Genomic DNA, 25,690 nt, shown 5'->3' on the forward strand with positions numbered 1-25,690 from the left:
CCAGTGACAACCAATGTGGCACTGGTGCCGCTCCATCGGGCCCGTATCCGCCCGTATGTCGTCCGTTCGACCCTGATTCAATAACGGCGCCGTTTTGTTCGGGCCGGTCGAGCCGCCTCGGTCCCTCTATTTCCAGCCATTCATAGGGGTGCAACGGAGCGCAAAGCGGGCCAATCGAGTGTCGGTTCGGCCCGCATCTCCGCCCGGCCGTCGGCGAGCCGGGCGGGGCCGAGCGGGGCAGAGCCTGTCAGCCGCCTCCCGCCGCCGTCAGGAACCGTGCTTGTTCGAGTGTTCAGAGCAAATAGAGTGCCGTGCTGCGGTGGCGGGTGGCACGGCTGACACAGCGCTTCAGCTCAGCGGTAGAGCGACGCTTGTTTGAGATGGGTGCAGCCCAACGGATACCCCGCTGTCATCAATGTCATTCGCTGTCACTGCCGCCGTCATCGCCGCCGCCACTGTCACTATCACTTTCACTGTCACAGTGTCTGCCATCGCCAATCCCACCGTCACCGCCACCGCCAACACTGTCACCGTCACTTTACACGTCTTCCTATGCATTATAACACCCTCCGCGTCTCCGAGGAGACGTCCCGCCTTGTTCCTGTCCCCGAGCAGCACTCTACACTCCCGATCGCTGCCATGAGGCGATGTCGGCGGTGCCACCGGTCGGCCAGGTCCCGGAGAGACGGTGGCCGTACTGTCGTCTTTCGTCAGGAACGGCCCCCGTGGGAACACTCGGGGCCGGTCAGAGAGGACCGACAAGTGCCAGAGGCGTGACCGGGGTCCCGACCGCGCCGCGACCGATGGAACGACCCGATCGGGACTCTGACCTGGCCGGGGACAGGAGGAGCGGGACCTCCGCGGAGGCAGGAGGGAAAGGAATGGGACTTTGGAGGGCAGGAGGAAAAGGAATAGGACCATGGAGGGTGTGAGAAGGAAAGGAATAGGACCGCGGGGGACGAGAAAGAAATGGGACCTCGGAGGTTAGGAGGAAACGGACGTAGCGGGACAACAGGGTTGAATAGGTAGGGTGCCAGAGAAACGGGAGAAAAGAAGCCTCAGGGGGAGAGCGGACGGATGGGAACTGGCGACGAAGTGTGAAGTACGTAACCGGTGAACGAAAGACGCTGGTAGGGATGGAACGGAAAACGCTTATGACTAAGTCACAACCATTTTTGTAGTGGCGAGCGAGCATGATCATAGTGCGATAAGCTCATGTAATATTGGATTATTGCTGTTGCAGAATGGAGCTATTCAGTTTTGGGTTTCTCTGAACGGAATTCTGGCAAAGCTAGTTAAAGCTAGCTAGTTAAATAATGTAAACTGAATGGTCCCTGACTATCCTGTTCAGAGCTTGGTCAGAATACAGTCAGCACAATGAGAGCCGCTCAGAGCGCCAACAGAGGGTCGTTATTCGGCGCCCGGGTTTAACTGGCGCCGACGGGAGTACGTGCAAACGGCCCGCTCGGCACTGCAATCCTGTTAAAGGCGCGGCGGCCGCTCACTTTCCGATACTGATTAGCGCCGCCGGCGTGCGAACCACGCGCGTGGCCCGGCCGTTGGCCGTATACCGGGAACCACCGACCCGATGGGGAGGCTGCGCGGGCCGGGCCGCTCACGGACGCCGGCCCAGTTACCCAGAATGGGACCGGCCTCGGCCGGGATTGCATTATCCCGACACTACAGAGGGATGGCAGCCCACTGAGAAGCGAATGTCAAAGGCTGACGTCGTTTTAAGCCCGCCGGAGCGACAGTTGTCTGCTGCGCTTGACGTTTTATATCCCTGACGCACACATTAAAGGGGAAAATTACTGAAATGGGTCTAATTAGAAGCGCGTTTTATCGCCTGTTCCTCGCCATAAGATGATTTTGCATTTAGATGAAATGCAAGGCAACATAACTGTCCTGTCGCCATTAAAACATCACATCTCTTTGTTTTACTGGAATGCATTCTCACGAGATTTAGCTGAGCCACCTTAACACTGTGATCTCTAACGGAGATAACTCCGGGTTCCGTGATGGTGACGTGTAAACCGATCTCTGCATCTGTGACGGTGCCGGCTGTTCGTGACGTACGGTTTGTGACGACTGCTCAGCTGGCACCGTCCTCAGGCACAAAACGACGCGCCAATCTGTCCGTGCTCAATCAGCATTTCAATCAGAGCCCGATGCCATCTGAGCCCTCTCGAGCAGCAAACTTTCCAGCACGTCCCCGAGTCGCGGCGGAGACGCTCGGCGCATTTCAGCAACAACTGTGGAAGACTGGGGCGATTTCTGAAGGTCACGATCGACGAAACTAGCAACACGATTAGCAGTTCATTTCCGATGCCCTACAGTTCGAGGAAATCTCCCTCCTGTATTTCACACTAACCCACTGCTGTGTGTTTCACATGAAGCGTGTGTCCGTGTATCGTTTGTCTCACGCGCCCGTCCTGCGTTTCAGATGGTTCCGCTCTGGCCGCGGCTGATGGTGGCGCTGGCGGCTCTATCTCTGGTACCTGCAGGTGAGTACCGTCTCGTCAATCAGGATTAGGTCGATCATCAGTCACCGGTCGACTGCAACAGTTCATAGCTGGCCGCCGACGGTTGGACCCGCTCCTGACGGGGACGCTGATGGATGGCGTGGGCCGCTGACCAGCCGCTCGCAGACCGACAGATGGATCACAGAGCCACGGCTTTGAATAGGTGGAGAGACAGAGGGGCTCGAATGGGACAAATGGTGCTAAATTGTGAGGGGTGAGCGGGATTGAAAACGAATGACTGATGTTATGTAATGATGTGCAATTTACGAAATGAACGACAGCTCAAAGAACCGGATCACCCCTTTGTTGTTTTCCTCTTTGAAAGTCAAAAGTAGATTAGAGAGTTCCATTTTTTAGCCTACAGTAAAAGAGGGGTTTTGCCCAACAGTAAATCCTAGTTAATCTCAGCTTTGAATCACATTGCAGGCAGCTCACATCACACAAAAAGACACGCGTGAGGCTCTCAAATACTCTAAAAGCTATGCATCTGTCACGTATGTGTTGGGTATGCAATATGCATGCTGTTTTTCGTTGATGAGCTGACTGAAAGCTGTAATTGGAGTGGCGGCGCTGTAGCCGAGAATATGTCTGGCCATTTATCAGTCTGGAGACGATCGTTTATCTCCCTGGGAGGCGGCGGCGATCGGAAAACCTATCTCCCGACCGGCTACCCAACACCACGTGGGGCTTCGCGTGGGCAGGCCTGCAGGGGAGTCTCAGAGTGAATAGGCAGAGCTCATAGGCTAGCATCTCTCAAGCGGTTGTTTGTTGCCAAAGAACGCGTCTGTGTAAATTTCAGGGTGGGCGATGGATTCTTCAGGGCGAGAACCAGCAGTAGTATAATTCTTTTGGACGCTTAAGTAGTGTTAAAGGTCCTGTTTAGATGAGTATCGACTATCGATTGGCGGAGTTCCCTCGAGATGGATACCGAGTACCGACATACCGAGGGGATTCCGGAGGAACAGACACCAACCAGCATGATCCTGTCCGGACGGCTGCCGGGAGGTGGATGGGAATCCCTCGGGGACCGTGTCGGCGACTCGTGACACGGCCGCCGGACGAGCGGGCGATCCCGGCTGATCCCCGTGATCCCCGGTGATCCGGCTCGTTCCGCTGACCCCGCTGACCGGAGCCGGAGCGCGCGGCGCTGATCCCCGGCCGGGCCCCGAGCGGCTACTAATCCCCGCAATCCCCGCAGTCGCGTCACGGCCGACGCCCATTCCGGACCGACGTGCTCGGCTGGGGTCTGTTACAGCGGCTGGAGGCTGTGGAGTGTGGGTGGCATCGCCACCATTACCGCCACAGCTGCCGCCATCGCCATCACCGGCTCTTTGCCATCGCTGTGGCCATCGTCACGCTCGCTTACTTATCAACGCTAGGCGCCACAGTCACAGTCGCTTCTCAGATGTTACTGTGGGTGTGTCTGCGACTCTGCAGCCACCATTGTTTTCACGCGGCATCGTCCTACCGTCGCCATCGCCAGTCACAACCACGCTTCCATAACCACTGTCAACACCCTGCTTCACCGGCACTGCCTGTCTTGGAATGATGCGGACCTACCATTCTTTTCCACAGCCCATTCCTCACTTATCATTGCGTCTGTCTCAGCCTTTGCTCCAGTCTGTATCTCCCCCTGTGTCCGTTTCTTTTCCTCTGTGCCCGCTCCTGTCTCCACCCCTTCTCCTGTTCCTGTCTCCGCCCCTGCGGCAGCTGCAGCTGCGGCAGTCTGCAGGTCAGAGTCACTCGCAGCCATAATCATAACGAGGTGATGTAGGGTCGTGCTCGGCGCACGTCTGGCGCGGGCCTGGCGAGCGAGGGGCGGAGCTGGGCGCCTGGTCCGGGGCACGTCCGATGCGTCTGTGTCTAGTCTCCGTCCCGTTCCACGTCCCGTCACGCGTCCCCACGCTTGTGGGACGTGGGACTGGAAGACGCGACGCGTCCCGTGTCCCGTCCCACGTCCGATACTTGTCACGCCACGTTATGTCCACGTCCCACGGAATTTCAACGCCCCACGTCCCTTCTTATTCCGTATGCTTTCCGTTCTCCCCTTCGATCTGTGGCCGCGCCGACCGCGACGATCTCTCGGAGCCAGAATCGGCGCCGAGTAGCGACGGGTCATCGGACCGCCTCCGGTCCGGTAACACAGAGTGATCACCTCATCAAGGGCCGGCGCCGGATGGGGGCGGGACCGCAGAGCCCGCCCGACTGGAGGACCTCGCTCGGCGGGATCAGACATGACCCGGTGTCCGGGAGCGAAGTCCGCGCAGATGTGAGCTCAGACCTGACACCGCCGCAGGGTGAACAGAGAGCTTGGTGCTGTACTTACAGCTCAGCGCTCTCTCAAGTTCGGGCCGGTCACACTCAGCGCGGAATCAGACTCGAATCAGATCACCCTCTCGGTCGGTCCGCGCGGATTGTGTCCTGGCACGGCTGACTGGCAGTGTTCTCCGCTCCAGTAGACACAACTCCGGGTGGATTGCGGCGTCTCCGCGCGGACGGACCGGACGGTACCAATGAGATCGAGTGGCGGACGCCGCGCCGCTCGGGAAAGGGGTGCTGCCCAGCCGGCGAACGGACCGTGTCATCCGATATCCGGCCATACGGCGCCCGCTGCTTTCACGGTCGTTTTTATCAATATTTAATGGCTTTGCGATAAGCTTTGCGTAGCAGTAAAGCGGTTATGGGTGCTTTTATGCTAATTTTTAATGTGATTATGTCGTAGAGCAGGATCAGATTCCGGGTGCTTCAATCCAGCTCTAATCAAACTATGAGCCGCTGGTCGCCGGCTCGGGCGTGGTTCTTTGTTTCGTCGTTACACAAAACTCGTTCGCCGTAGGACCCTCGGTCGGCCACCGGATGCACTCATCCCGCCGTCGTTTCACCGGGGCGTCCCGGCCCGTCTGCCCGCCCCGCGTCGCTGCCGACGATGGTAGCAGACCGTCTGGGTTTCCGCTGTCGTCGTCCCCCACTTCCTGCGATTGGAGACGGCGGACGACGGGCCGGCGCGTGCCGCGGCGCCGCTCCTCACCGCGAGGGGACCTTGTTTTGGCTGATTGGCCGGCCTGCCCGACGTCCGCTCCCCAGGGACACTGACTCACTGTCGGCGGTGCAGCGCCGCAAAAACCGACCGCCGGCGCGGCGCCAGGACGGCCGCCGCCGGCTACCGTGCCGGTGCGGCGGCGACGGCGGCGACTCCATCACGGCTAATGTGGTGCCCATTGTGTCGCTGGACGGTCACCGATGACACGGGAACGCGCTGGCGGACCGACGCCGGCCGGCGACCGCTCCATCGGACACTGGACGATGGGGAGGAGAGGGAGACTTTCTGCGGCAGCACTGGCGGGGGTGGCGTGGCTGAGAAGGATGGCTCTTCGGGGACAGATTGAGGGGACGCTATCGGATGATTTTGGCACCAGAGAGATAATTGTGCGTGGGGTGATATTGTAGCGCATAAGTGGCAAATTTGAGGCATGATGAGCGACACGGGTGCACGGGGGACAACTGCGGTGACTTCCAATTTGAGTAACGTATCTAAAGTTGTCTAACCCGTTAACCTCCTCGAATCTCCTCTGTGTGGTGTTTTGCCGCATTGAAAAAAAAAAACTGTCAGAAATGCTCGATATTGCTGCGGCGACTCCAGTGACTCCCGATTGATGTTAGTGGTGGACATTGACAAAGGACAGCTATCAAGCCTTGGACAATGGAGAGCGGATGACTCCAGCCGCCGACAGTGGCCAGTGGACAGCGAACACGACCCCATCCCGTACTGCGGTCGCGATGATTGCTTGTCACTTGTACGGCTGTGTACGGCCCGTACTGCGCCCCGGACTCGGAGACCCAATTGGAGCGTGCCGGCAGTGTCCGGAGGGCCGACTTTGCGTGATGACACCGCGGCGGGTTTCCCGGCGTGCCATCGGTGGTCCCAGGGACCGTTCGTGGTCGGCGGCTGAACCACCTGGCGCCTGTACCGGCACGAACGGCTCGTGGCTGAATGTCGGCCGTCCGCCTAACCCTCCGTGACCGGGCGCCGTCGGAGTAGAGTTGAGAAAGCGCCGTCTCGGCGGCGGTATCCATTCCTGATACTTGGTAGGCCCGAACAGCCGGCCCGGACTGCACAAAAACGGTCAGAAAACCTGTCGGCACGACCACTGCCGTGCGGACGCCTCGACGGGGGATGGAACGCGACGCGACTCGGAACGGAAATGGAACGGGAATGGAGAGGCAACGGAAATGAACCGGACGAAACGGAAACGGGATCGAAAGAAACAAAGTGGAAATACGACAACTAAATGGACAGAAATGTAACTCTAATGTCTCGGGACGGCTGCCAGCGTCCGCAGCTATTACACCACCGACCGATGACATCCCCTGCTCTCTGGTGTCGGCGGATCGGACGGAGGGTCGTTAGGGAGGTGGTCGTCACCTCGGTGAGCCGCCAGCAGCGTGTCCGGCGCCGGATCATCGGCCATCAGCGACGGCGGCGCTGATCGGCTTCTGACGGCGCTGACTGGCGCGCCCGCGGACGTGCGCCATAATACTAATGACCGCCGGCGCAGGCCCCCGCCGGTAACGAGCGCTCGAACATGACGAATGGCTGGATCGCCAGCGTGATATCATGCGGTATCGCCGGCGCAGAGGACGCCCGAGCGGCGACTGACGGCCATCCGGACCACGGCGGCGCCCCTAGACATCTCTCGCCTGAATCTTGATGATGCTGGAAGTTGATGATGATGGTCTGGGTGGCGCCAGTGATTATGGTTTGGTGAAGTAACCTGCACTGAGTGAGCTTCTGCAGAGGATCGTGCCAGTTGGAGATACGGAACACAAATATACAAACGCAGCGATGACTGCAAACTCTGAGAATCTCCCTCCTTACAGCGAGTCAGCCAAGCTCTGACCATCATCAGTCAGCGGTTAGACGATGACCAGACATGGGCTGAGGTGGCCAGACTCATGTCGGGGGTGTCGGCTACACGAGCGAGGGGGCGTGGCGGCTGTGCAGAGCGGCAGCGGCTGCCACGGGTCTACGGGTACTACCAGTGGTACACAGGTGTGTCTACCACCTGGGGAGCGGCCCGTGTGGCACGGCGCCGCCGCGCGCCCCTGTGACAATCCAACCGCCCTGACAGCCGACACTTGTCTGACGTGCGGCGTGTTATGTGTACCACCCTCCCTCCATTCCCCGAATCTCCCCAGACGACTGTCAACTTTTGACACTACCGTCGACGGAGGGGAGTGGGATTGCTTTTGTGATGGCGGTAGCTCATCGATGTGTGATATCAGAGCTTCTTGCCCATAAAGCCGAGAAGAAAGGGGCCCTACGATCTCAAGCGAATATATAAAATTTATGGCACGTACTCCCTACTTGTCATCTTCTGTCGATTTTTGAGCCTTCAATCAACTCTTCAGTAATCGACATCGGTGTCCCTTATCCTTATTTTCGTTGGCCTTTCTCGTCCCAACTCCCAACTTATCGTCGATGTGTTATGTTTTTCTACCATACAACCTCTGTTATTACGTAACCTTGCTGTTTTCTGTCGCATCCGCCGTTCCCTGTCTCACTGTGCAATATTTTTGTACCCAATAATACTTTCGTCATATCATATCCTACCGTGTCCTGCCTCATCCTGCCGTATTCCCACCATATCCCCGCCGACCCCCTTCAATACCGTCTACCGTGCCCGCTGGCGTCGTACCCTGCCTTACCCCGTTTCTGCCGCCCCTAAATTAGCGTAGCGTGCTGTCCTATTTCGTGGCGAGGGCGCGCCTGGCCGGGCCGCGAACAAACAACCGTCTAAATCAGCTGGACGATAGCGCGCCGAACAAAGCACCGATAATGCCGCGGTGCGCCGTATTTTGCCGCGCCGCGGTGCGCGTGAACTGTCTCAGTTTCTGCGCGCCGCGCCACACCGCGGCCGGAGCGAGCTCCGTAATTGGGCGCCCCCTAACGATAATTGTCGCTTCCGGGCCGGCGCGGCCGTTGGTTCGGTCGTCGACTACGACGGACATAAGTTCGAATGATAAGTGAGCATGTGGCGTGCACGGTCGCGGTCGCCCCGGCGGTTAACGGCGCGAGGCGACCGTGCCGGGGAGGCGGCCGCGCCACCGTCATCGGCGTCGACACGTTGCGTCGGGGCGAGCATGGACCAGCGAGTCGGGAATTATTCACACTGGCCGGGAAGAGGCTGCCTGCTGAGTTTGGGTGGTGCGGTCTTTGGTTTGCTTTCCCCAGCTCCGGGTGGAGGAAGGGGTGTGTTTCCCATTTCCGGTTATGATGCGAGCCTTCTGAATGGTGAAGTCTGACGCCTTTGTGGTACGTACGACGATAGAATCAGCGAGCGCTGAAAATCAAATTAAATTTCTCTGAACACAACCGGTGATTTGTTCGCCGCTCGTGAACGCGCCCAGACTGGTGAGTTTTTCATAATGCCTCCCTCCCTCCCCTTCACATCGAACCGCGGAGGGGTCGCGCCGCTTGTCAGTGCTTGTATATCTGCTTTGTTTGCGGTGGAGTTTAATGAACCCTGATGTGGCCAAGCGTGGGCAATTGGTCCAGGAAACGGCATGCCTGCGGCTGGGCTGCTGTGACTGGAGCCATATGATGTGGGGGACCAGACCGTGGCCGAGGGGAGGCGCTGCGGATGGGCCCATCGGATGTGCGGAGATCAAACGACGGCTGCCTGCAAACAGGGCTGGCCGGTCGCCGCAGGGGCTGACCAGGGAGAGCGGAAATGCTGCTGGAGTGTGTCATATACCGCTCTGGTGTGGACCAGCCCGCTGGTGCATCTGTTTTATTCAGCGTATCAAGACGTTCCCAAGCGGGCGCAGTTGACAGCAGACAGCCCACGGCCGGTACGCTCCGAAAGCGGATAGATACGACAGGCATGACAGCATGCAGCATACCCGATGCTGCTATTTCTCCTACTATTGATAGCGCTGACAGTCAGCAGACAACACCGTCAGTCACTGGCAGCATCAGCAGACGGCAGTGTCAGCAGGCAGCAGCGTCAGCCCCCCCCCCCCCCACCCCCCCCCCCCCCCCCCCCCACCCCGTCGCCATTTCAGTGACTGAGTGCCGGAACTCGTAATTCTATCTGAGCTGTTGTTGTTGGCTAACGGTTTCCAGCATCAACATTTTTATTGGCTTTGTAAAATGCTTTCCCTGTTCGTAAGCCTTTTATTGGTCTCATATTTTCTTAGCTTGAACTGGCTAATGAGTCCATTGCTTTCTATCTGTCTTCAGAGGTGTGTTTGCACGCCCATTTTTACAGACAAATTAATTCTTTCTTATGATTTAATACACACAATGTACACACAAAATGATGTATGGTTAACTTAGCCAATATAAATGCGATATAATGCTAATATTTCTCTCTTTATCGACTATTCGAAGTACGTAAACACTGTGAGACGAGGCCACGAGGTTGTGTTCTAGGATGGACCTACACGAGATCACTGTAACATCCTCTGAGATTAAACCAGACCGGCGGTAACCATGTCAAGAGAAAGGAGGGCATGGCCTTTTTGTTGCTTGGTCCTTGTAATGGTGAGGGATCAGACTCCAGTGATATTTATACTGTTATTAGATATTACTGACGACTTACATGCTTTTTTCTATCACATGACTAGTGTGGTGCTTACCCCAAAAAAGTCACGAAGCCGGGTACATCTGCCCCTGACCTCGGATTTTAACGCGATGACGGCATGGCTGCTTTCGCGGCTACAAACTGCCTTTACTACCAATTAAATCCGGTTTTGTTTGCTAATACCTATAACTGTCACGTCCTGGCTGAATATATTCACAAAATATGACATTAATATGCTGCTGCTATATTGCACACTCCAGCCATAAAACGTCCGCGTCTCCGCTGTGCAGTTTCGTCGTTATTGGACAGACCATTTATATGCCTCAGCCGTCGGTATGTCTTGTCAGCGAGTACTCACTTGATTGCCAATTACATCGCCTCTCACTAGCCTAATCTTCTTATCCTTTGACGTCTGTTTGAAAATCTGCCGCTACTTCTTAAATTTCTGGCGGAATATTCATAGTGCAAACGTTTTATCGCCAGTCTTGGCTGCAGCTGCAATTTACGAAGGTGCTCCACCGTTTACATTGTGCGTTATCTAAGCTCTCAGCCTTATCTCGGTGCTGCTGTACCGTAACAGACCCGCTGCTGTAGGCTCAGCTGCAGGAACGATCCGCCGTGCCGGGTTCAGCTGCGCTTGGTGCCAGCGCTGACAAGTTATCAGCGTCTTCATCAGGCGTCGTCTTTCTATACAGCCACATAAACGACGCAGGTGTCGCCTTCATTTAACGGCAGCCGCCTGACCAGACGCCAGCTTTCCACAGATAGGCATACGTAGTCTCATCTGATGCCGCCTATCTGTACAGTCAGCTTCCCAGCTGCAGAATGACACCTTCCCTTCCCTCCCTGTGTGGTCCCTCCTTTTCTTTGTAACGGCCACTCGGTCCTTTGACCGTCGCATTGCACCACCTACCGACCAAGAACGCTACTCTCGGAGGTTGGGTCACGATCCAGCGTGCAGCGGTTGACCTTTCGGCCGCGGCGCCGTGCGCTGATCGGCCGTGCACGGTCAGCACGTCGCGAGGGACGTGCTCTGGGCGTGCTCTGGGCGTGCGGCGGTCAGAGGTCAAAGGAGGGGATTTGGAGAGACAGGGGAGAAGTAGGGGCCTGGTCGGCCCCAACACACCAACTTCACGGTCGGTAGTGTCGGCGGAAATTAGCCGTCGGCTGAGGTTTTACCTCCGCCCACCTGAGTCAGCCCGGCTGGCGGCCAGATTTGTGCCGGTTGCGAGTTTATGAGCTTGCCGCAGCGGCCCGTGGAGGTGAGCTGTGATTGGGCGACCGGGACGAGGCGGTGGGTGTCTTACTCGGTGGGTATATATCATTGGTCTCGTCCAGGCGGCGGGAAGAAAGGGCAGGAGAGGACGGTTGATGTATGGCTGGGTGTAGGCGCGAGGTGCGACAACTGGACGCTGCTGGAGGTCGAGAAGAGGATATGGACTTGCTCCAGCCACTGCCCCTCCGTTTTCCCGCTGCTTCCTTTATCCCTCTTCCTCCGCGGTCATGAGCTATCATCACGAATGTGCATCACGGCGTCACGATAAACACGTGATGCACAAGACGAAGTGCCCAGAATAGCCCCGGCGTGTGGTTTCTCATTCCTACTGCGTATTGCCGCGGCCTTGATGTCTCACATTTACATGCAAGGACTCGACTCGGAGAGAAGGCGGCTATGTTCGCTCCGTTGCACATTTCCTTCCCACTGGGCGGCCGCTCTTGGGCTGAATTTCGCTGTGTCATAGCTCTGCAATCGCTTCCGCTGCAGAGCACAATACGACACACCCTCGCCGTCTGCAATTCAGTGTTCGGTGCAGTTGTTTGACCTTGTAGAACGTAGCAGAGCGATGATCACGATTGGTGCTCCGTGTTCGCGTCCCGCCCTGCCCTCTTCCATCACGAGTTGCCCTTAGGACTGCCGACACACGGGTTATAGCGCTGACTACGATTGGCACGGATTGTTACGACTGTCACCATCAAGACAGGAAAGGATTGATGGAGAATCACAATTGGCATGTCTTACATGCATGCATGAAAGCGGTCATGTCGTAAGACGGCTACCGAACATACCAGGGCGAACCTGGTTCATGGAATCGCCCCCATCGCGGCTCCGCGCCGGTGCGCCACTGCCATGCTGACCGCCGGTGCGCCACTGCTGGTTGCCGGTGCGCCGCCGGTCGTCCCCCGTTGGTGACTCTCTGGTGTGGGAGCACGGCGGTCGACCGCGGTGGCCAGCGCGAGCATGCATACACCATTAGTTGTGCCGTGGTCGCCGTCCACTCAGTATCGGACTTTTCCGCGGACCGGGGCCGTGCGCGCTCTGCGCCGAGCAATGCATCTCGGCTGTCGCCGGCGAGGAGACTGCGCGCCGCCCGGCGGGTTCGGACGCACGCCGCCGCTATTTTCGTTGGAGGATTTCCGCGCGGAACCCACGGGCAATGTGACGTTATTGGAATTTTTGCAGCCGGCAGCCTGCCGCCGCCAGCCGCAGCCGAGCTGCGAACAATGGCTGCTCTGCACTCATCGCGCCCCGTCCGCCGGCTAATATTACCGACCTTATATGAATGAATAAAAATTATTTGAAGGCATTTGCATGACGACATTGAATGTTCTATAATTAGACTGACCTTAATTCATAGCCGAGTAATTTCCTTAGTAATTTCATCTTTGTCCGTGTTCAGCTAAGTCGATGAAATGGTTCCTCGGCCCGTCCATCGCCGCTCATTCTACCGCAACTCTTTCTGCTGTCAGATTTTTACGGCCTTTCGCCTCGTTGGCCGGCCGATCCCCGACTCGTGTATGTGTGATCTGAGCGGGGCGTGCGCCAATAAATTGCCATCCGGCGGCTATTGGGCCATTATTAGCAGCGATTATCGGCGTGATAAATCCGTCTGGCGGCGTGCAAGTGGTCTTTACCGCGACGGCGGCCCGTCGCTCCATCACTGGCCCTCGGGTGTCCCGGGAAGGGCCGATGGCTCCCCGGCGAGGGCCCGACGACTCCCCGGGGCCGGCTCCCCACGCTCCTGGCGAGGGCGCGGCTGCTCCCCGCCGCTCCCGTGGGGTCACTGAGGGACAGCGCTGGGGTCAGACGGGGAAGCGCCCCGCTGGTCATTGTGGGGTGACTGCGGTTAGTGTCCACGAACGAGTGTGGGGACACTGCGACGGTCAGATAAGGGACTCAATGCTGACTGGTGTGCGAGCGTTTCCTGTAAGATAGAGTGAGGTTCCTGGAAATGTAGTACTTTCCTTTGGGTGCTTTCGCAGTAGTTTCCGTGCTTATTTAAGCTGACACGACATTTCTGGAGACTAGTATGTGATTTTCAGAAGCTATTTTACGGTTTCTGCTAGAGCATGTGGGTTTTAAAATTCACGGTAGTGGTTAAAAGTTTGTCTGTGATTGGCAGTGGTTGTTTTAGCCTTAACTTCCGTTGAGCCTCTGCAAAATGTGTGCCATAGTTTACTTGGTACGTTTTAAAGTCTTCTCTTTAAAAGACTTCAATTCCCGTCTTACTGTTGGCAATACGCCACGTAGTCAGTAGTTCTTGACTTACTCATTCGGTGTTCTGCCGGTGCATATACCCTGTCTATAATTTGGTCTGTGCAGCGTGCCATAACCCTCCGGCATGGCCGCTGTGGTCTGCGCCTGCAGCCTGCTGAGTTTGCCGGCACTGGCGGCGGAGATGCCTGCGCTTTCAGAGAGCAGAGCAGGGGATGCCTGGTCTCTGACTCAGCGCCACTCAGAGCGGAGAGTCGGCACGGAGCGACTCACGGTCGGTGCGCTCTAGCAGCTCGCCGAGTGCAGCTCACGTGCCGTCTGAGTGCGCTGCCATGTCGCCAAGATGATCTCACCTGGAACCGTGTAGGGAGAGGGGAGGGAGAGAGGGGTGAGGCTGACTCCCTCGGCGGGCTCAGGTGGCATGGCGCCGCCTAAGCCGTGGCAGCCACCAGCTGAATGTCATGTGGCCGCCGCACGGACTTTTAGCTGAGCTCTTCATGGGTGCTAGCCACTTAGTGTGATGCAGCTGGGCGCGTAATGGAGGGCTGTTGTTGAATAATTTGGGCTTAAACTTGTCAGGTGGACATAACCCGGCCATCACATATCATACTCTCCATCAAATGAACTGAACTGCACACCTTCGTGCTGGCTCCCTAATAATTAACAACTAAATTTAAAGTGGATGCTACTTTACTGAATGCATGGAGGTGTCCATCATCCCATAAGCTTCTCAGTCGCCACTAACATTTCCATCACCCGGAAATCAACAGTCCGTTCCCCGGAAATGAATCGCTAACCTAGAACATTGACCGGGGAACGCTATCCTCAGTCGATAGCCACAAACCGTCCGGACCTGACGGGATGGCTCCGGTGTCCGGATGCCGGGCCCTCGCGACTGTCGGCCGCGGTGATCCCAGATCCCCGGATTGGGAGACACGCTTCCCGTACATGCGCCGATTTCCGGTGACGGCCGAGAGAGCGTCGGACCGACGGCGGCGACCGGCAGCCCCAGTGACGAGCTGCCGTCGCTCTCTCTGTTTTTGTTGGCCGCCTCCGACGGCGGAGACGCGGCGGCAATAAAACTGAAGAGGAACTGCCGTCCTAGGCGGCTGGCTGCGGCAGCTCCCGGCGGCTCAAGGAGCTCCGGCTGCTGCAGCAGCTCTTGTCAGCCCTACCAGCTCCGGACAGCTTCAGAAGCTCCGCCAGCGTTAGAAGCTCTGTCACTTGCTGTAGCTTCTCGCGGTCTTAGATATCTGCTGCGTCAAAATTTTATATCAGGACGTATCCGTGCTCTGCCAGGCTCAGTTCTGCCAGCTCGGCCAGCACCAGACCTCAGCAAACCCGGTGGCTCACGCAGGTCACAGGCACGGATTCGGCCATATATCTCTGCTTTAGGATCCTGGCTGTCACATTAATCTCTGAGAAAATGTGTTGCTGTTTAATTATTTTTCAGTGTCTGCGTCCGGGCGGTCGCAACTCAACTCCCTGATGGGTTTTCGTTTCACTGCGCTCTGAGCAGACCACCTCGGTATGATCACAGAGTGGACTTTGTAACTGGCTCCTGTATGACATTGAATGTCCTCCAATCGGTGCTGGCACCTCCGTGCTCGGCTGAACTGTGCTCGGTTGGTCGGTTCGGCTCGTACCGACTTCCCAGCGCAGTCCGGCGAACAATGTGCCGAGGGGCATCGGCCGAGCGCCGCGCCGCCGCCGGCCCCGGCTGCCGCCGATATATTGAAGCCGTGAAACATTTTATGGGCTCGGCCAGCATGACCATTATCAGGGTTCGGGTCCGATGAGCGCTAAATCAGAGCCAGCCGGCCGAAATTGGCTTTATCCAGCGGGCCGGTCGCGCGTTACGAGCCGGCGCCGCGCCGAAGATGGGCTGCCGCACGGCGTCACAAGACCGCGCGCTGTGATGTCATAAGACCGTTTGACGTCACAAAACCGTGCCGTGACGTCACATAATTGTACTGTGACGTATTATGAATGGTAAAACTGATAAACTCATTGGCCATCGGGATATGCGGATCACCTGTTGCATAAAAAGCAAGCGTTTTTTTTTTGTAAGCGAACAGCTTATCGGGCAAGTCAAAGGGTTTCTGTTAGCTGTAAAAAAAGAAAATCGGTGTAATAAGGACTCGGTCGGTTTGCTGGGAGCTGATGGGACATTCCCTTTGCTCGGGACCTGAGCAGTTGTCACATCAGACAGCGCGAGATACTACGTCAGTTTAATGTCACGCTACAGTTTTATCGACTGATCCGACTGCTCAGAGTTCCGTCCGATGACAGGACTGTGATGTTTCTGTGGGGGCGGCCGGGGCAAAACAGCACGATACCATCATTCAATTTACCGGCGGGGTCGAAAATGCCGACCGGATAGTGTTTTGTCCATCAACTAACGCGCGCGATTGCTGGCTCGAATCCACCAACCTGCGTCAGTATCAATACTGTATTGGTTGGAGCGGAGGGGGGGGGGGGCACGGGAGGGGGAGTCGCTATTGATACTAGAGTATCGTTTCGCGGGGGGAACGATATTGATGCCGTATTGACGTCCGATCGGCTACTCTCGTCGGTCACCAACATTATCGACCGGTATTGAAGCGCCGCACAGGCCAGGCCAGCTGATGATATGCTCGAGGCTCTCATAAAACAGAAATCACTAGCGGGAGCCGCGCCGTCTGCATGGTCCGTGTCGGCGGAGTGAGCCGTGCTAAACCTGTAGCCCCTGCATGTACCGCCGGTCACCGCTAGGCGCGTTTACTTCCACCGGTCGCCGCTAGATGCTGTGAACCGCGAGTTACAGTTTTGTTAACAGGTGTCGCTTTTACCAGTCTCTAAATTGCTAAAGCCTTCGATTAAGTTGTGCGCCCCCCTTTTAACGTTCCGTTCGCTTAAACTGCTGTATTGTTTGGACAACTGCATTGGCTATGTGTATATTAAAAACCATATGTATTCGTTTATTACATTCGATGTTCTCGCCAACATGTGTGCAATACTAGATAAGTAAGTTCGTATGTAAAACTATATATATATCTCGATTTTGTGGCGAAATACAAGAGATATCTGTATATTACAGTGTTTCTACTGGCTACACCAGCCAGATTGGTGACCCCGCGTTCTGCGCACTAAGGGATCGCTATCCCCTCGTGTTCCCTGGCACACCGACACTGGCCTGCACCCTGAGCTATCTCCTCCAGCTCTCTTTGTGTAGGAAGGAAGTGGCGGATGGTGTGTCTTCACGAGGATCCTTCTTTTGTGCTGAGTGTAACTGGATAACGCCGACTACTACTGCTGCACTACGATCCAGCTACATCATCGGCTCACCTTACCGTCCGGCTACCTCTGCAGCTGCACCGCAGCACCTGGCGATCGCCGTGTCGCCGTCGCCGCCACCGATCTTCCCGACCATTGCTCTCGGCAGCCATGGACCAGAAGACCCAGCCTGCCGGCGCCGGTGCAGCCGCCGGCACCGGTGCAGCCGCCGGCGCCGGTGCAGCCGCCGCCGCCGCCTCGCATGCCGCTGCTGCTGCTGCTGCCGCTGCCGCCCAACCGGACTACCTCCGCGTGGCGACCGCGCCACGCAGCCACGTCGCGCCGCCGCGCTTCTTCGAGGAGGACCCCGTGATCTGGCTCGTCCAGCTGGACCTCTTCTTCTCTCAGGCAGCTGTGGACGATGAGCTCAGCCGCTTCCGGATCGCCGCTACTCTTCTTCCTGGCCACCTCCTGCGCGACTTCACCGACATCCTCCGCAACCCTCCTCTAGACCGACCTTACACCATCCTTTCCGACGCCATCCGTCAGCGGTTCGGCAAATCAGTCGAACAGCGTCTTCGCTGCCTGCTCTCTGGCCAACAACTCGGCGACAGGCGTCCTTCCCAATTCCTCCGGCATCTCCTGGACCTTGCTGAAGCTGAAGGCTCACAAGATTCCCCGCTCATCCGCCAGATCTTCCTCAATGCTCTTCCGCCTCGGACTCAGCCCTTCCTCCAGTGCCTGCCGCTTGGGACGGACCTTGCGACCATCGCTAGCACTGCCGACCGACTCCTGGAGCTTCCGCAGCAGTCGGACGTCGCTGCACCTACCTCAGGCCTTCTCGCCGCGGTATCGACTTCTGCGCCTGCTGCAGCCTCACCTGCTGCTCCTGCAGGACCCTACCACCTCCAAGACCTGATGAGCCAGCTGCTGACTGGTATCACGGCCCTCACAACATCAGTCGCCACACTGGTGGACGAGACGCGCCGCCGAGAGAGGTCTGCATCCCGTGCCCCCGGCCGCGCTCGCCACCGTCCACCACGCGACCTGTCTGCTGCTGCCCGGTCACCCAGCCCTGCAACCAACACGTCTACCGGCGCTGGTGCTTCCTTCTGCTGGTACCACCACAAGTTCGGTACCAACGCGCGCTCATGTCAGTCACCGTGCTCGTGGTCTGCAACCGCAACTCAGACCTCGGGAAACCAGCAGTAGGACAGGTGACACAGACGTCTGCACCTGCCCTGCTCAACCCTGACGTCCCTCCAGCCAGCGGCCTTCTGAGACTCAAGGACAACAACACTGGTATCACCTTCCTCATCGACACTGGAGCTGAGTACAGTGTTCTTCCAGCGACACCCACCGATCGTGCTCGCGGAACCAACGGACTGGATCTGCAAGCAGCCAACAACAGCAGCATCCAGACCTATGGTCAGCGCATGCTCACGCTTTCTCTCGGACTCAGAAGAGATTTCAACTGGATCTTCATCATCGCGGACGTCTCCCATCCTCTCCTAGGAGCCGACTTCCTCTCCTCGTATGATCTCCTCGTCGACACCAAGAGAGGCCGTCTCATCGACCACCTAACTGAGTTGTCTTCACCTGCTTCCCACTCTTCCGTGCCATCCACCGGACTGACAGCCGTCGTCGGAACCGACAACCCAGCATTCCTTACCCTCCTTCGAGAATTCCCCAGCCTCACCCAGCCGTCACATCATCCGGAGCCACAGCACTCAGTCCGACATCACATCGAGACTACCGGCCCTCCGGTCTTCTGCCGCCCACGCCGTCTGGATCCAGCTCGACTCGCCACTGCCAAGGCAGAGTTCCAGCGCCTCCTCAGTCTCGGAGTCATCCGACCCAGCAGCAGTCGGTATGCATCACCGCTGCACATGGTGCCCAAGTCGTCTGGAGATTGGAGACCCTGTGGAGATTACCGTGCACTGAACCGCATCACAGTGCCTGACCGGTACCCACTACCACATCTCCATGACTTCACTGCCTGCCTCGCTGGGACATCGATCTACTCTCGGCTCGACCTCGTCAGGGCCTTCAACCAGATACCGATGGCCCCAGAAGACATCGCCAAGACAGCGATCACAACGCCCTTCGGCGCCTTCGAGTTCCTCCGTATGCCGTACGGTCTCCGGAACTGCGCTCAGACCTTCCAAAGGTTCATGGATCACATCCTCCGTGGCCTGGACTTCGCCTTCGTCTATGTAGACGACATCCTCATCGCCAGCAGCAGCATCTCGGAACATCTCATGCACCTCCGAGAGGTCTTCAGCCGTCTTTCCCGCAACGGTGTGCTCCTCAACCCATCGAAGTGCGCCTTCGGCATGGAAAGCATCTCCTACCTCGGCCACCAGATCTCCAGCGGAGGCATCACTCCTCTCGACGATCGAGTCAGCGCGATCAAGAACTTCGACCGTCCAGAGTCAAAGAAGAGCCTCAAGAAGTTCCTGGGGATGATCAACTTCTATCACCGCTTCATCCCACACGCTGCTGCTCTTCTGGCACCTCTCCACGGCCTGACTGCCTCAGACGACCGAGCTGCTTCAGTCACGTGGACCCCAGAGGCAGACGCCGCCTTCTCTGCAGCCAAAGCCGCCCTCGCTGACGTCACCCAGCTCGCTCATCCCGTCAAAGATGCAGCTCTAAGCCTCAGCACTGACGCCAGCAGCACAGCAGCCGGCGCCGTGCTCCACCAGCGAGTTGGTGGTTCTCTTCAGCCTCTCGCCTTCTTCTCGCGCAAGTTCACGCCCACCCAACGCCGCTACAGCACCTTTGGACGGGAATTGCTCGCCATGTACCTCGCCGTGCGACATTTCCTGCCCTATTTGGAAGGACGCGACTTCGAGATCCTCACGGACCACAAGCCGCTCGTCTTTGCTCTCAAGGCCAACGGCAACGCCAACCATTCTCTCCGTGAACAACGTCACATGGACCTGATTCTGCAGCACACCAGCAAGATCGGACATGTTCCTGGACACCTCAACCCGGTAGCTGACGCCATCTCACGGATCAGCTCAGTGTCTGCGCCAGCTTCTGCCGCAGCTACACCCTCACCCGGCCTTCTGAGCTTGGCCGACATTGCCCTACACCAAGCCAACGATCCTGACCTGCCGAAGCTGCAACAATCCTCATCTCTGGTCATCCGTGACTTCCCAGTCCCTGATCATCCGCATCTACGTCTCTGGTGCGACACCTCAACGGCCACACCTAGACCTGTAGTCCCAGCCAGACTCCGCCCTTCCATCATCAAGAGCTTCCACGACTTGTCTCATCCTGGCATCAACGCTACGCGTCATCTCATCTCATCGAGGTTCATCTGGCCCCACATCAACACGGACATCCGTGCCTTCGTCCGGAGCTGCCAGCACTGTCAGCGTGCCAAGATCCAGCGCCACACGAAGCCACCCATGGGCAGCTTCCAGCCACCTGACTCTCGCTTCCTGCACATCCATATCGACCTTGTCGGACCACTTCCTCCGTCCCATGGCAACTCCTACCTCCTGACTGTCGTCGACCGCTTCACCCGATGGCCCGAGGCAATTCCTCTGCCCACCATGGACGCCGTCACGGTGGCTCGGCATCTCGTCAGCGGCTGGATCGCCCGCTTCGGAGTACCCGAACTCATCACCACCGACAGAGGATCCCAGTTCGAGTCCCGCCTCTGGACAGAAGTCTCCAAGCTTCTCGGCACCTCCCGGATCCGGACCTGCGCCTACCACCCAGAAGCAAACGGGATGGTAGAGCGCTTCCACCGCCAACTGAAGTCAGCTCTGCGGACCGATGACGACGCCGCTTCCTGGTCGGACCGACTTCCTCTGGTGCTACTCGGAGTGCGCACGGCCCTCAAGGAGGATCTCGGATGCACCGCTGCAGACCTAGTCTATGGTTGCAGTCTCCGACTTCCTGGTGACTTCCTCTCCCCCATGTCGTCGGACACTTCTTCTGATCCGGCTTCCCTAGCCTCTCGTCTCCGTGCCGCCATGTCGGAGCTCCGTCCAACTCCTCCTCGTCCTGGCTCCCGCCAAATCTTCATCTCTCAAGACATGCAAACCTGCTCCCACGTCTTCATCCGACGCGATTCGCATCGCTCTCCTTTCCAATACGTCTATGACGGTCCTTATCGTGTCCTATCCCGCGACCAGCACACCGTCACCATCGACCGTCTCGGGCGACGCGACACCGTCACCCTGGCTCGGTGTAAACCGGCCTTCACGGACAACATGCCTGCCGCAACGCCGCCTGCAGCACCGGACGTCCTGGTGAACTACACGCCTACTACAGCGACAGACAGCTCGGTGGACCGCCCGCCTGCTGCATCGCCTGCACCCAGCCGCTCAGGTGCCCCCGGCGGCTCTCGCCCGGCTCGCCGCGTGCCGCCGGACCCGCCGCCTGCTTCGCCACCCCCTCTCCGCCGTTCGTCGCGTACTCGCCGCCAAACTTCTTTTTATGGTGTTTAACTAGGGCGGGGGAGTGATGTAGCCCCTGCATGTACCGCCGGTCACCGCTAGGCGCGTTTACTTCCACCGGTCGCCGCTAGATGCTGTGAACCGCGAGTTACAGTTTTGTTAACAGGTGTCGCTTTTACCAGTCTCTAAATTGCTAAAGCCTTCGATTAAGTTGTGCGCCCCCCTTTTAACGTTCCGTTCGCTTAAACTGCTGTATTGTTTGGACAACTGCATTGGCTATGTGTATATTAAAAACCATATGTATTCGTTTATTACATTCGATGTTCTCGCCAACATGTGTGCAATACTAGATAAGTAAGTTCGTATGTAAAACTATATATATATCTCGATTTTGTGGCGAAATACAAGAGATATCTGTATATTACAGTGTTTCTACTGGCTACACCAGCCAGAAACCCATGTCATACCCATGTGAGACGCCTGTCAAACACTTGTCGGTCACTGGAAATGGGCGTGGAAATTAGACCAGATTCGTGTCATAGGAGTTGCGCGCTGGCTGCGAGTCGTACGCCAAACTAGAAGCGACATTTATCCAAACTCGTGTGCGGACTTTTGTAGGAGTTTGTGTAATCTCTGGGTCGTCAGTCTCGCTCTGCCTCACTGTTGCGGTTCGACGGTCATGAACTCTGACGGAGTGCCGCCATCGATCCACCGATAGCCTGCCGGCCGTTGTTCGTTTTGCAACGATAGTCAACCATTCGTTGTTCGTTTTGCAACGTTAGATTGCCTTTCGTTGTTCGTTTTAAGATAGTCTGCTGTCCGTTAGTCGTTGTTGCATGTCGTCAGTTGACATGTGGCATGTGTCTGTTGTCTGTTCTGTTGCTCGCTGTCGATCGCCCTTCCTTTAATTGTATGCTGTCCGTCGTCCACATACATGTATCTTCCTCGGTCTCTTTTTTCCGTTCTCAGTCGTCTGTCGCCTGCATGTCGTCTTCCGTTCCGTTGTCCGTTGCCGTTGTCCATAGTATTTTCTCGCTCGTCGACCGTCTTTTGTCGTCTTCTGGCATCTTATGTCGTCCTATTCTGCCGTTGTCTCTGTTGTCGTCGATGTGTCCTTTGACATTCGCTCCCCCAGTCCGGCCTCTTCTTCCCCTTTCCTTCATTTGCTATCCGTCTTCTGTTCTCTGTCTGCTCCCCAATCGGTTGTCACCGCCCCGCCGCACTATCTCAACTCCGGAGTGGCGCCGACTCGCCCTGGCTCCCCAGTGGGCCATGCCGGACAACTTACTCCACTGAGCCTCTGGATCTGGTGGGGCTGACCAGGCGCCGAAACGCGAAGTGTTTTATGCACTTCAGTTTTGTTTTGGACGCTTCTGGTTTCACCACTGACGTTTGTGCCAAGCATTGTTGCCGAAACGAGAAACAGTTGTTGCTTGGACTAACCGTCTCTGTCAGGGATGGCAGATTCATTGATCGCTGGACCACTCGCTCACTTTCTTTGTGCTCTGCCAATTCTTGGCTGTCGAGTTCCTTGATGGCCAGCTCTAAGCAAGCGTAGTTTGGCTTATCAGCCCTGGGTGCCGGTCAAGCTGTGTGAATCTAAACTGAAGCTACAACGTTTCTTGTTTTACAGCGGACATTTTCATATGAACGCCCTGCCCCGGCAGACGTGATTGATTTCACGGCTTACTGGCTGCATAGTTGACTCCGTTGAAAACAAATTGTTCATTTTAATTACTTCTCCAGGGGATGTTTGTAATTTATGGATGACGTATTAACATTGGATCGTCCAGATCCAAAGTTATTTAACGTAAAAATAAAGTTAAGAATTTCCGTGTTGAACTTTTCTCACGAAAGCTTCCACGTATCACGGATGCATGGGAAATTTATTCAGAAATAGAACATTGAATACACATGGCTATGAATTTCTAAACTGATAATCATGCATTGATCCGCAGTCGTACCGATCGAGAGCAGGCGGGTCTCGGTGCGGCTGGTCGGACCAGGCTGGTCTTCGGTTGGTCTGCTGGACCGGGTCGGTCTTTAGATGGTCCGGCTGGTTTCCGGATGGTCTGACCGGTCTCCGGATGGTCTGCTGAACTGGGCTGGTCTCTTTGTGACTGCAGCATGACCTCACCAATCGTCTGTACCCAGTGGCGCACCCATTCGGGAGGCCATTTCTCTTCTACCGTCTGCACTGGACGTTGGCCGAACAAATAGCCCTCCCCTGCCTGGCTACTTTGACAGATGGCGTTTTTGGCTGGCCTCCGTGGTCTTTGACCTGATTCCGACACGGCTGGCTGATATTCTCCGTGCTGTTCTGTGCTGTAGGGCTAGTCCCGCCTAGTCCCCACTCATTACACACCTATGTTTCCGTTCTTGTTCCGTTCCCAAAGCGACAGAGGTGCCCCATGCGCACACATGTCCCCATGCTCCCTCTCCTTAGTTTCTACCATTCTCTCCTTCTCGGTTGATCTCAGTCATATGCTTTCTCCGTCTCCTGGTCTCTGTCCCTGGCATATGCCCTGCCGCGCCCCGTCGCCGTCCCTGTCGCTGTTTTCCGTTCTGTCGGCCGCTGAGACCCCAGTCCGCTGTCGAAGTTCGCCGTTAGCTGAGGCGCGTCAGCTCGATCTCGATTTCGCCGTGCAAACTGTCGTACTGACTTAAAAGTCACCGTCCAGCACAAGAAGAAGATCTATTCTGCTCTCCTCTACACCTTCCAGCCAACTAAACTCACAATCCCCTCCCGGCACATCCACAGCTCGCAGACACACATCTCACATCATCACCAACCAATCGCGCTGTCATACGTCATATATCTCACATCATAACCAGCCAATCATGCTCCCATACGTCATTCCCGGCCCAGCTACTTGCAGGGTGTAACTCGGCCCTGCCGGCATCAGATGCCGGCGGCTATGACCAACGCTGGGTCACCGGTTCACAGCTCGACGCTGAAGCTGACTCACACTTATACGGCTCACATTCATCCTTGCGTCACGCTACATCACCCCCTGGTTCTGAAGAACCACATTACTCTACATGTTACATGTCATTCAATCAACGCATCAACTACATCCTCTGGCACACCATCGCCATATCTTTCCGGCTCTCTTCGAACACGCGTACCACGCCGCAGCGTCGCAGGCACGAACGTTTCACTCTCGTCTGCGGACACATCGGACCCGGTCGGTGGATCGGGGTCCGGGGACTGAGCGACGCTGGGCGGCCGCGTGTCCGACTCCGTCACATCACTCGGAGCTGGCGACACACACACGCCATCACACTCGCTGTCATCAGACCACTCCACCGTTGGCGCTCGCAGAGCCCCTGGCCTCGGACATTCAGGGACGGTCAACCGATGTCGGAGGTTTCGCACATGTCGTGGGACATTATCGACTTCGATTGTCTGGGCCGAAACGACGCCTGTCACAATACCCTCGTCTGACTTTACAAAACATCGGTCGCCCCGCCGCCGAACCCACACCTTGTCCCCTACCTGGTATACACCGGGTTTCTTCAGCGGCAGGGCGTCACCAGGCTCGTCTGAGGTTCTGCGGGGCGTCACGTCAACGTCTCGGCCAGGGTGTCGAAGCACCCCGTTGATTGGAGCTGTGGCCGGGTCACTGCCATCCTTCGGTGTCACGTTGTATCGATGGACTGCTTCAGCAACGGAGCAGGACTGCCGGGCCACCATCACTTTGATGGTACGATGATGGCGCTCGACGATGCCGTTCCCGCCGGGCTCGTAGGCAGCGCGGAACCGGATGGATACGTCCCAGCGAGCCGCGAACGCTAACATGACCCGGCCACGGAACTCTGTCGCATTGTCCGTGAGTATTTCCGCCGGGGCTCCACGCTCTAGAAACACGTTCTCCAGCTCACTCACAATCTCCAGAGCTCCTGCCCGGCGAAGCCGTCGCCATATGGCGTACCTCGACGGCCCGCAGTCCACCAGCGTCAGGTATGGGTGGCCGTGCACGTGGGTGACATCCATGGCCAGGCGATCCCACGTGCGTTCTGTTCCGAGTGACCCACCGGGCCAGCGCTCCGGCGCCGGGTCAATCGAGGCACACGTCTGGCATCGTCTGACCACGTCTCGCACAGCTGGTTTTGACACCCGCCTCACCCCCAGCTCACGTCGGGCGTACCACAACGTTCTCCTCACTCCTTGGTGACCGATGTTTTCGTGGATGGTGCGGATGTCACTCGCTGAGGCACTTGTGATGGCAGCGACAGCCACCGGTTGTGCTTTGGACGAATCAGTGGTTGGCTGGTCGGCAGTCTGCAGCCAGGCGTTGGGCACCCGCGTCACCTCATCAGCACGGTTGACCGCTGACGCGACCAGCTCGATAGTGACCTCCAGTTCGTACTCGATGACGAGCTGACGGAAAACAGCCACGCGCCGTCGGATAA

At 57.1% G+C, this 25,690-nt stretch overlaps 1 protein-coding gene across 3 annotated transcripts in view; it reads left to right on the plus strand.

The window, feature by feature from the left end:
- The first annotated feature begins 2,439 nt into the window (after positions 1 to 2,439).
- LOC122376299 overlaps positions 2,440 to 25,690 on the plus strand; it is a 73,239-nt gene continuing 49,988 nt past the window's right edge. For 2 of the 3 annotated variants that reach the window (XM_043356112.1, XM_043356110.1), the window contains exon 1: positions 2,448 to 2,504. In XM_043356112.1, the coding sequence (XP_043212047.1) occupies positions 2,468 to 2,504 (37 nt within the window). In that variant the 5' untranslated portion in view covers positions 2,448 to 2,467. Of the gene's footprint in view, positions 2,505 to 25,690 lie in introns of all 3 variants that reach the window. The other variant, XM_043356102.1, reaches the window with a different exon arrangement.

Source organism: Amphibalanus amphitrite, unplaced genomic scaffold (genome assembly GCF_019059575.1).
Source record: "Amphibalanus amphitrite isolate SeventyFive unplaced genomic scaffold, NRLGWU_Aamphi_draft 000042F_arrow, whole genome shotgun sequence".
Taxonomy (NCBI): Eukaryota; Metazoa; Arthropoda; class Thecostraca; order Balanomorpha; family Balanidae; genus Amphibalanus; species Amphibalanus amphitrite.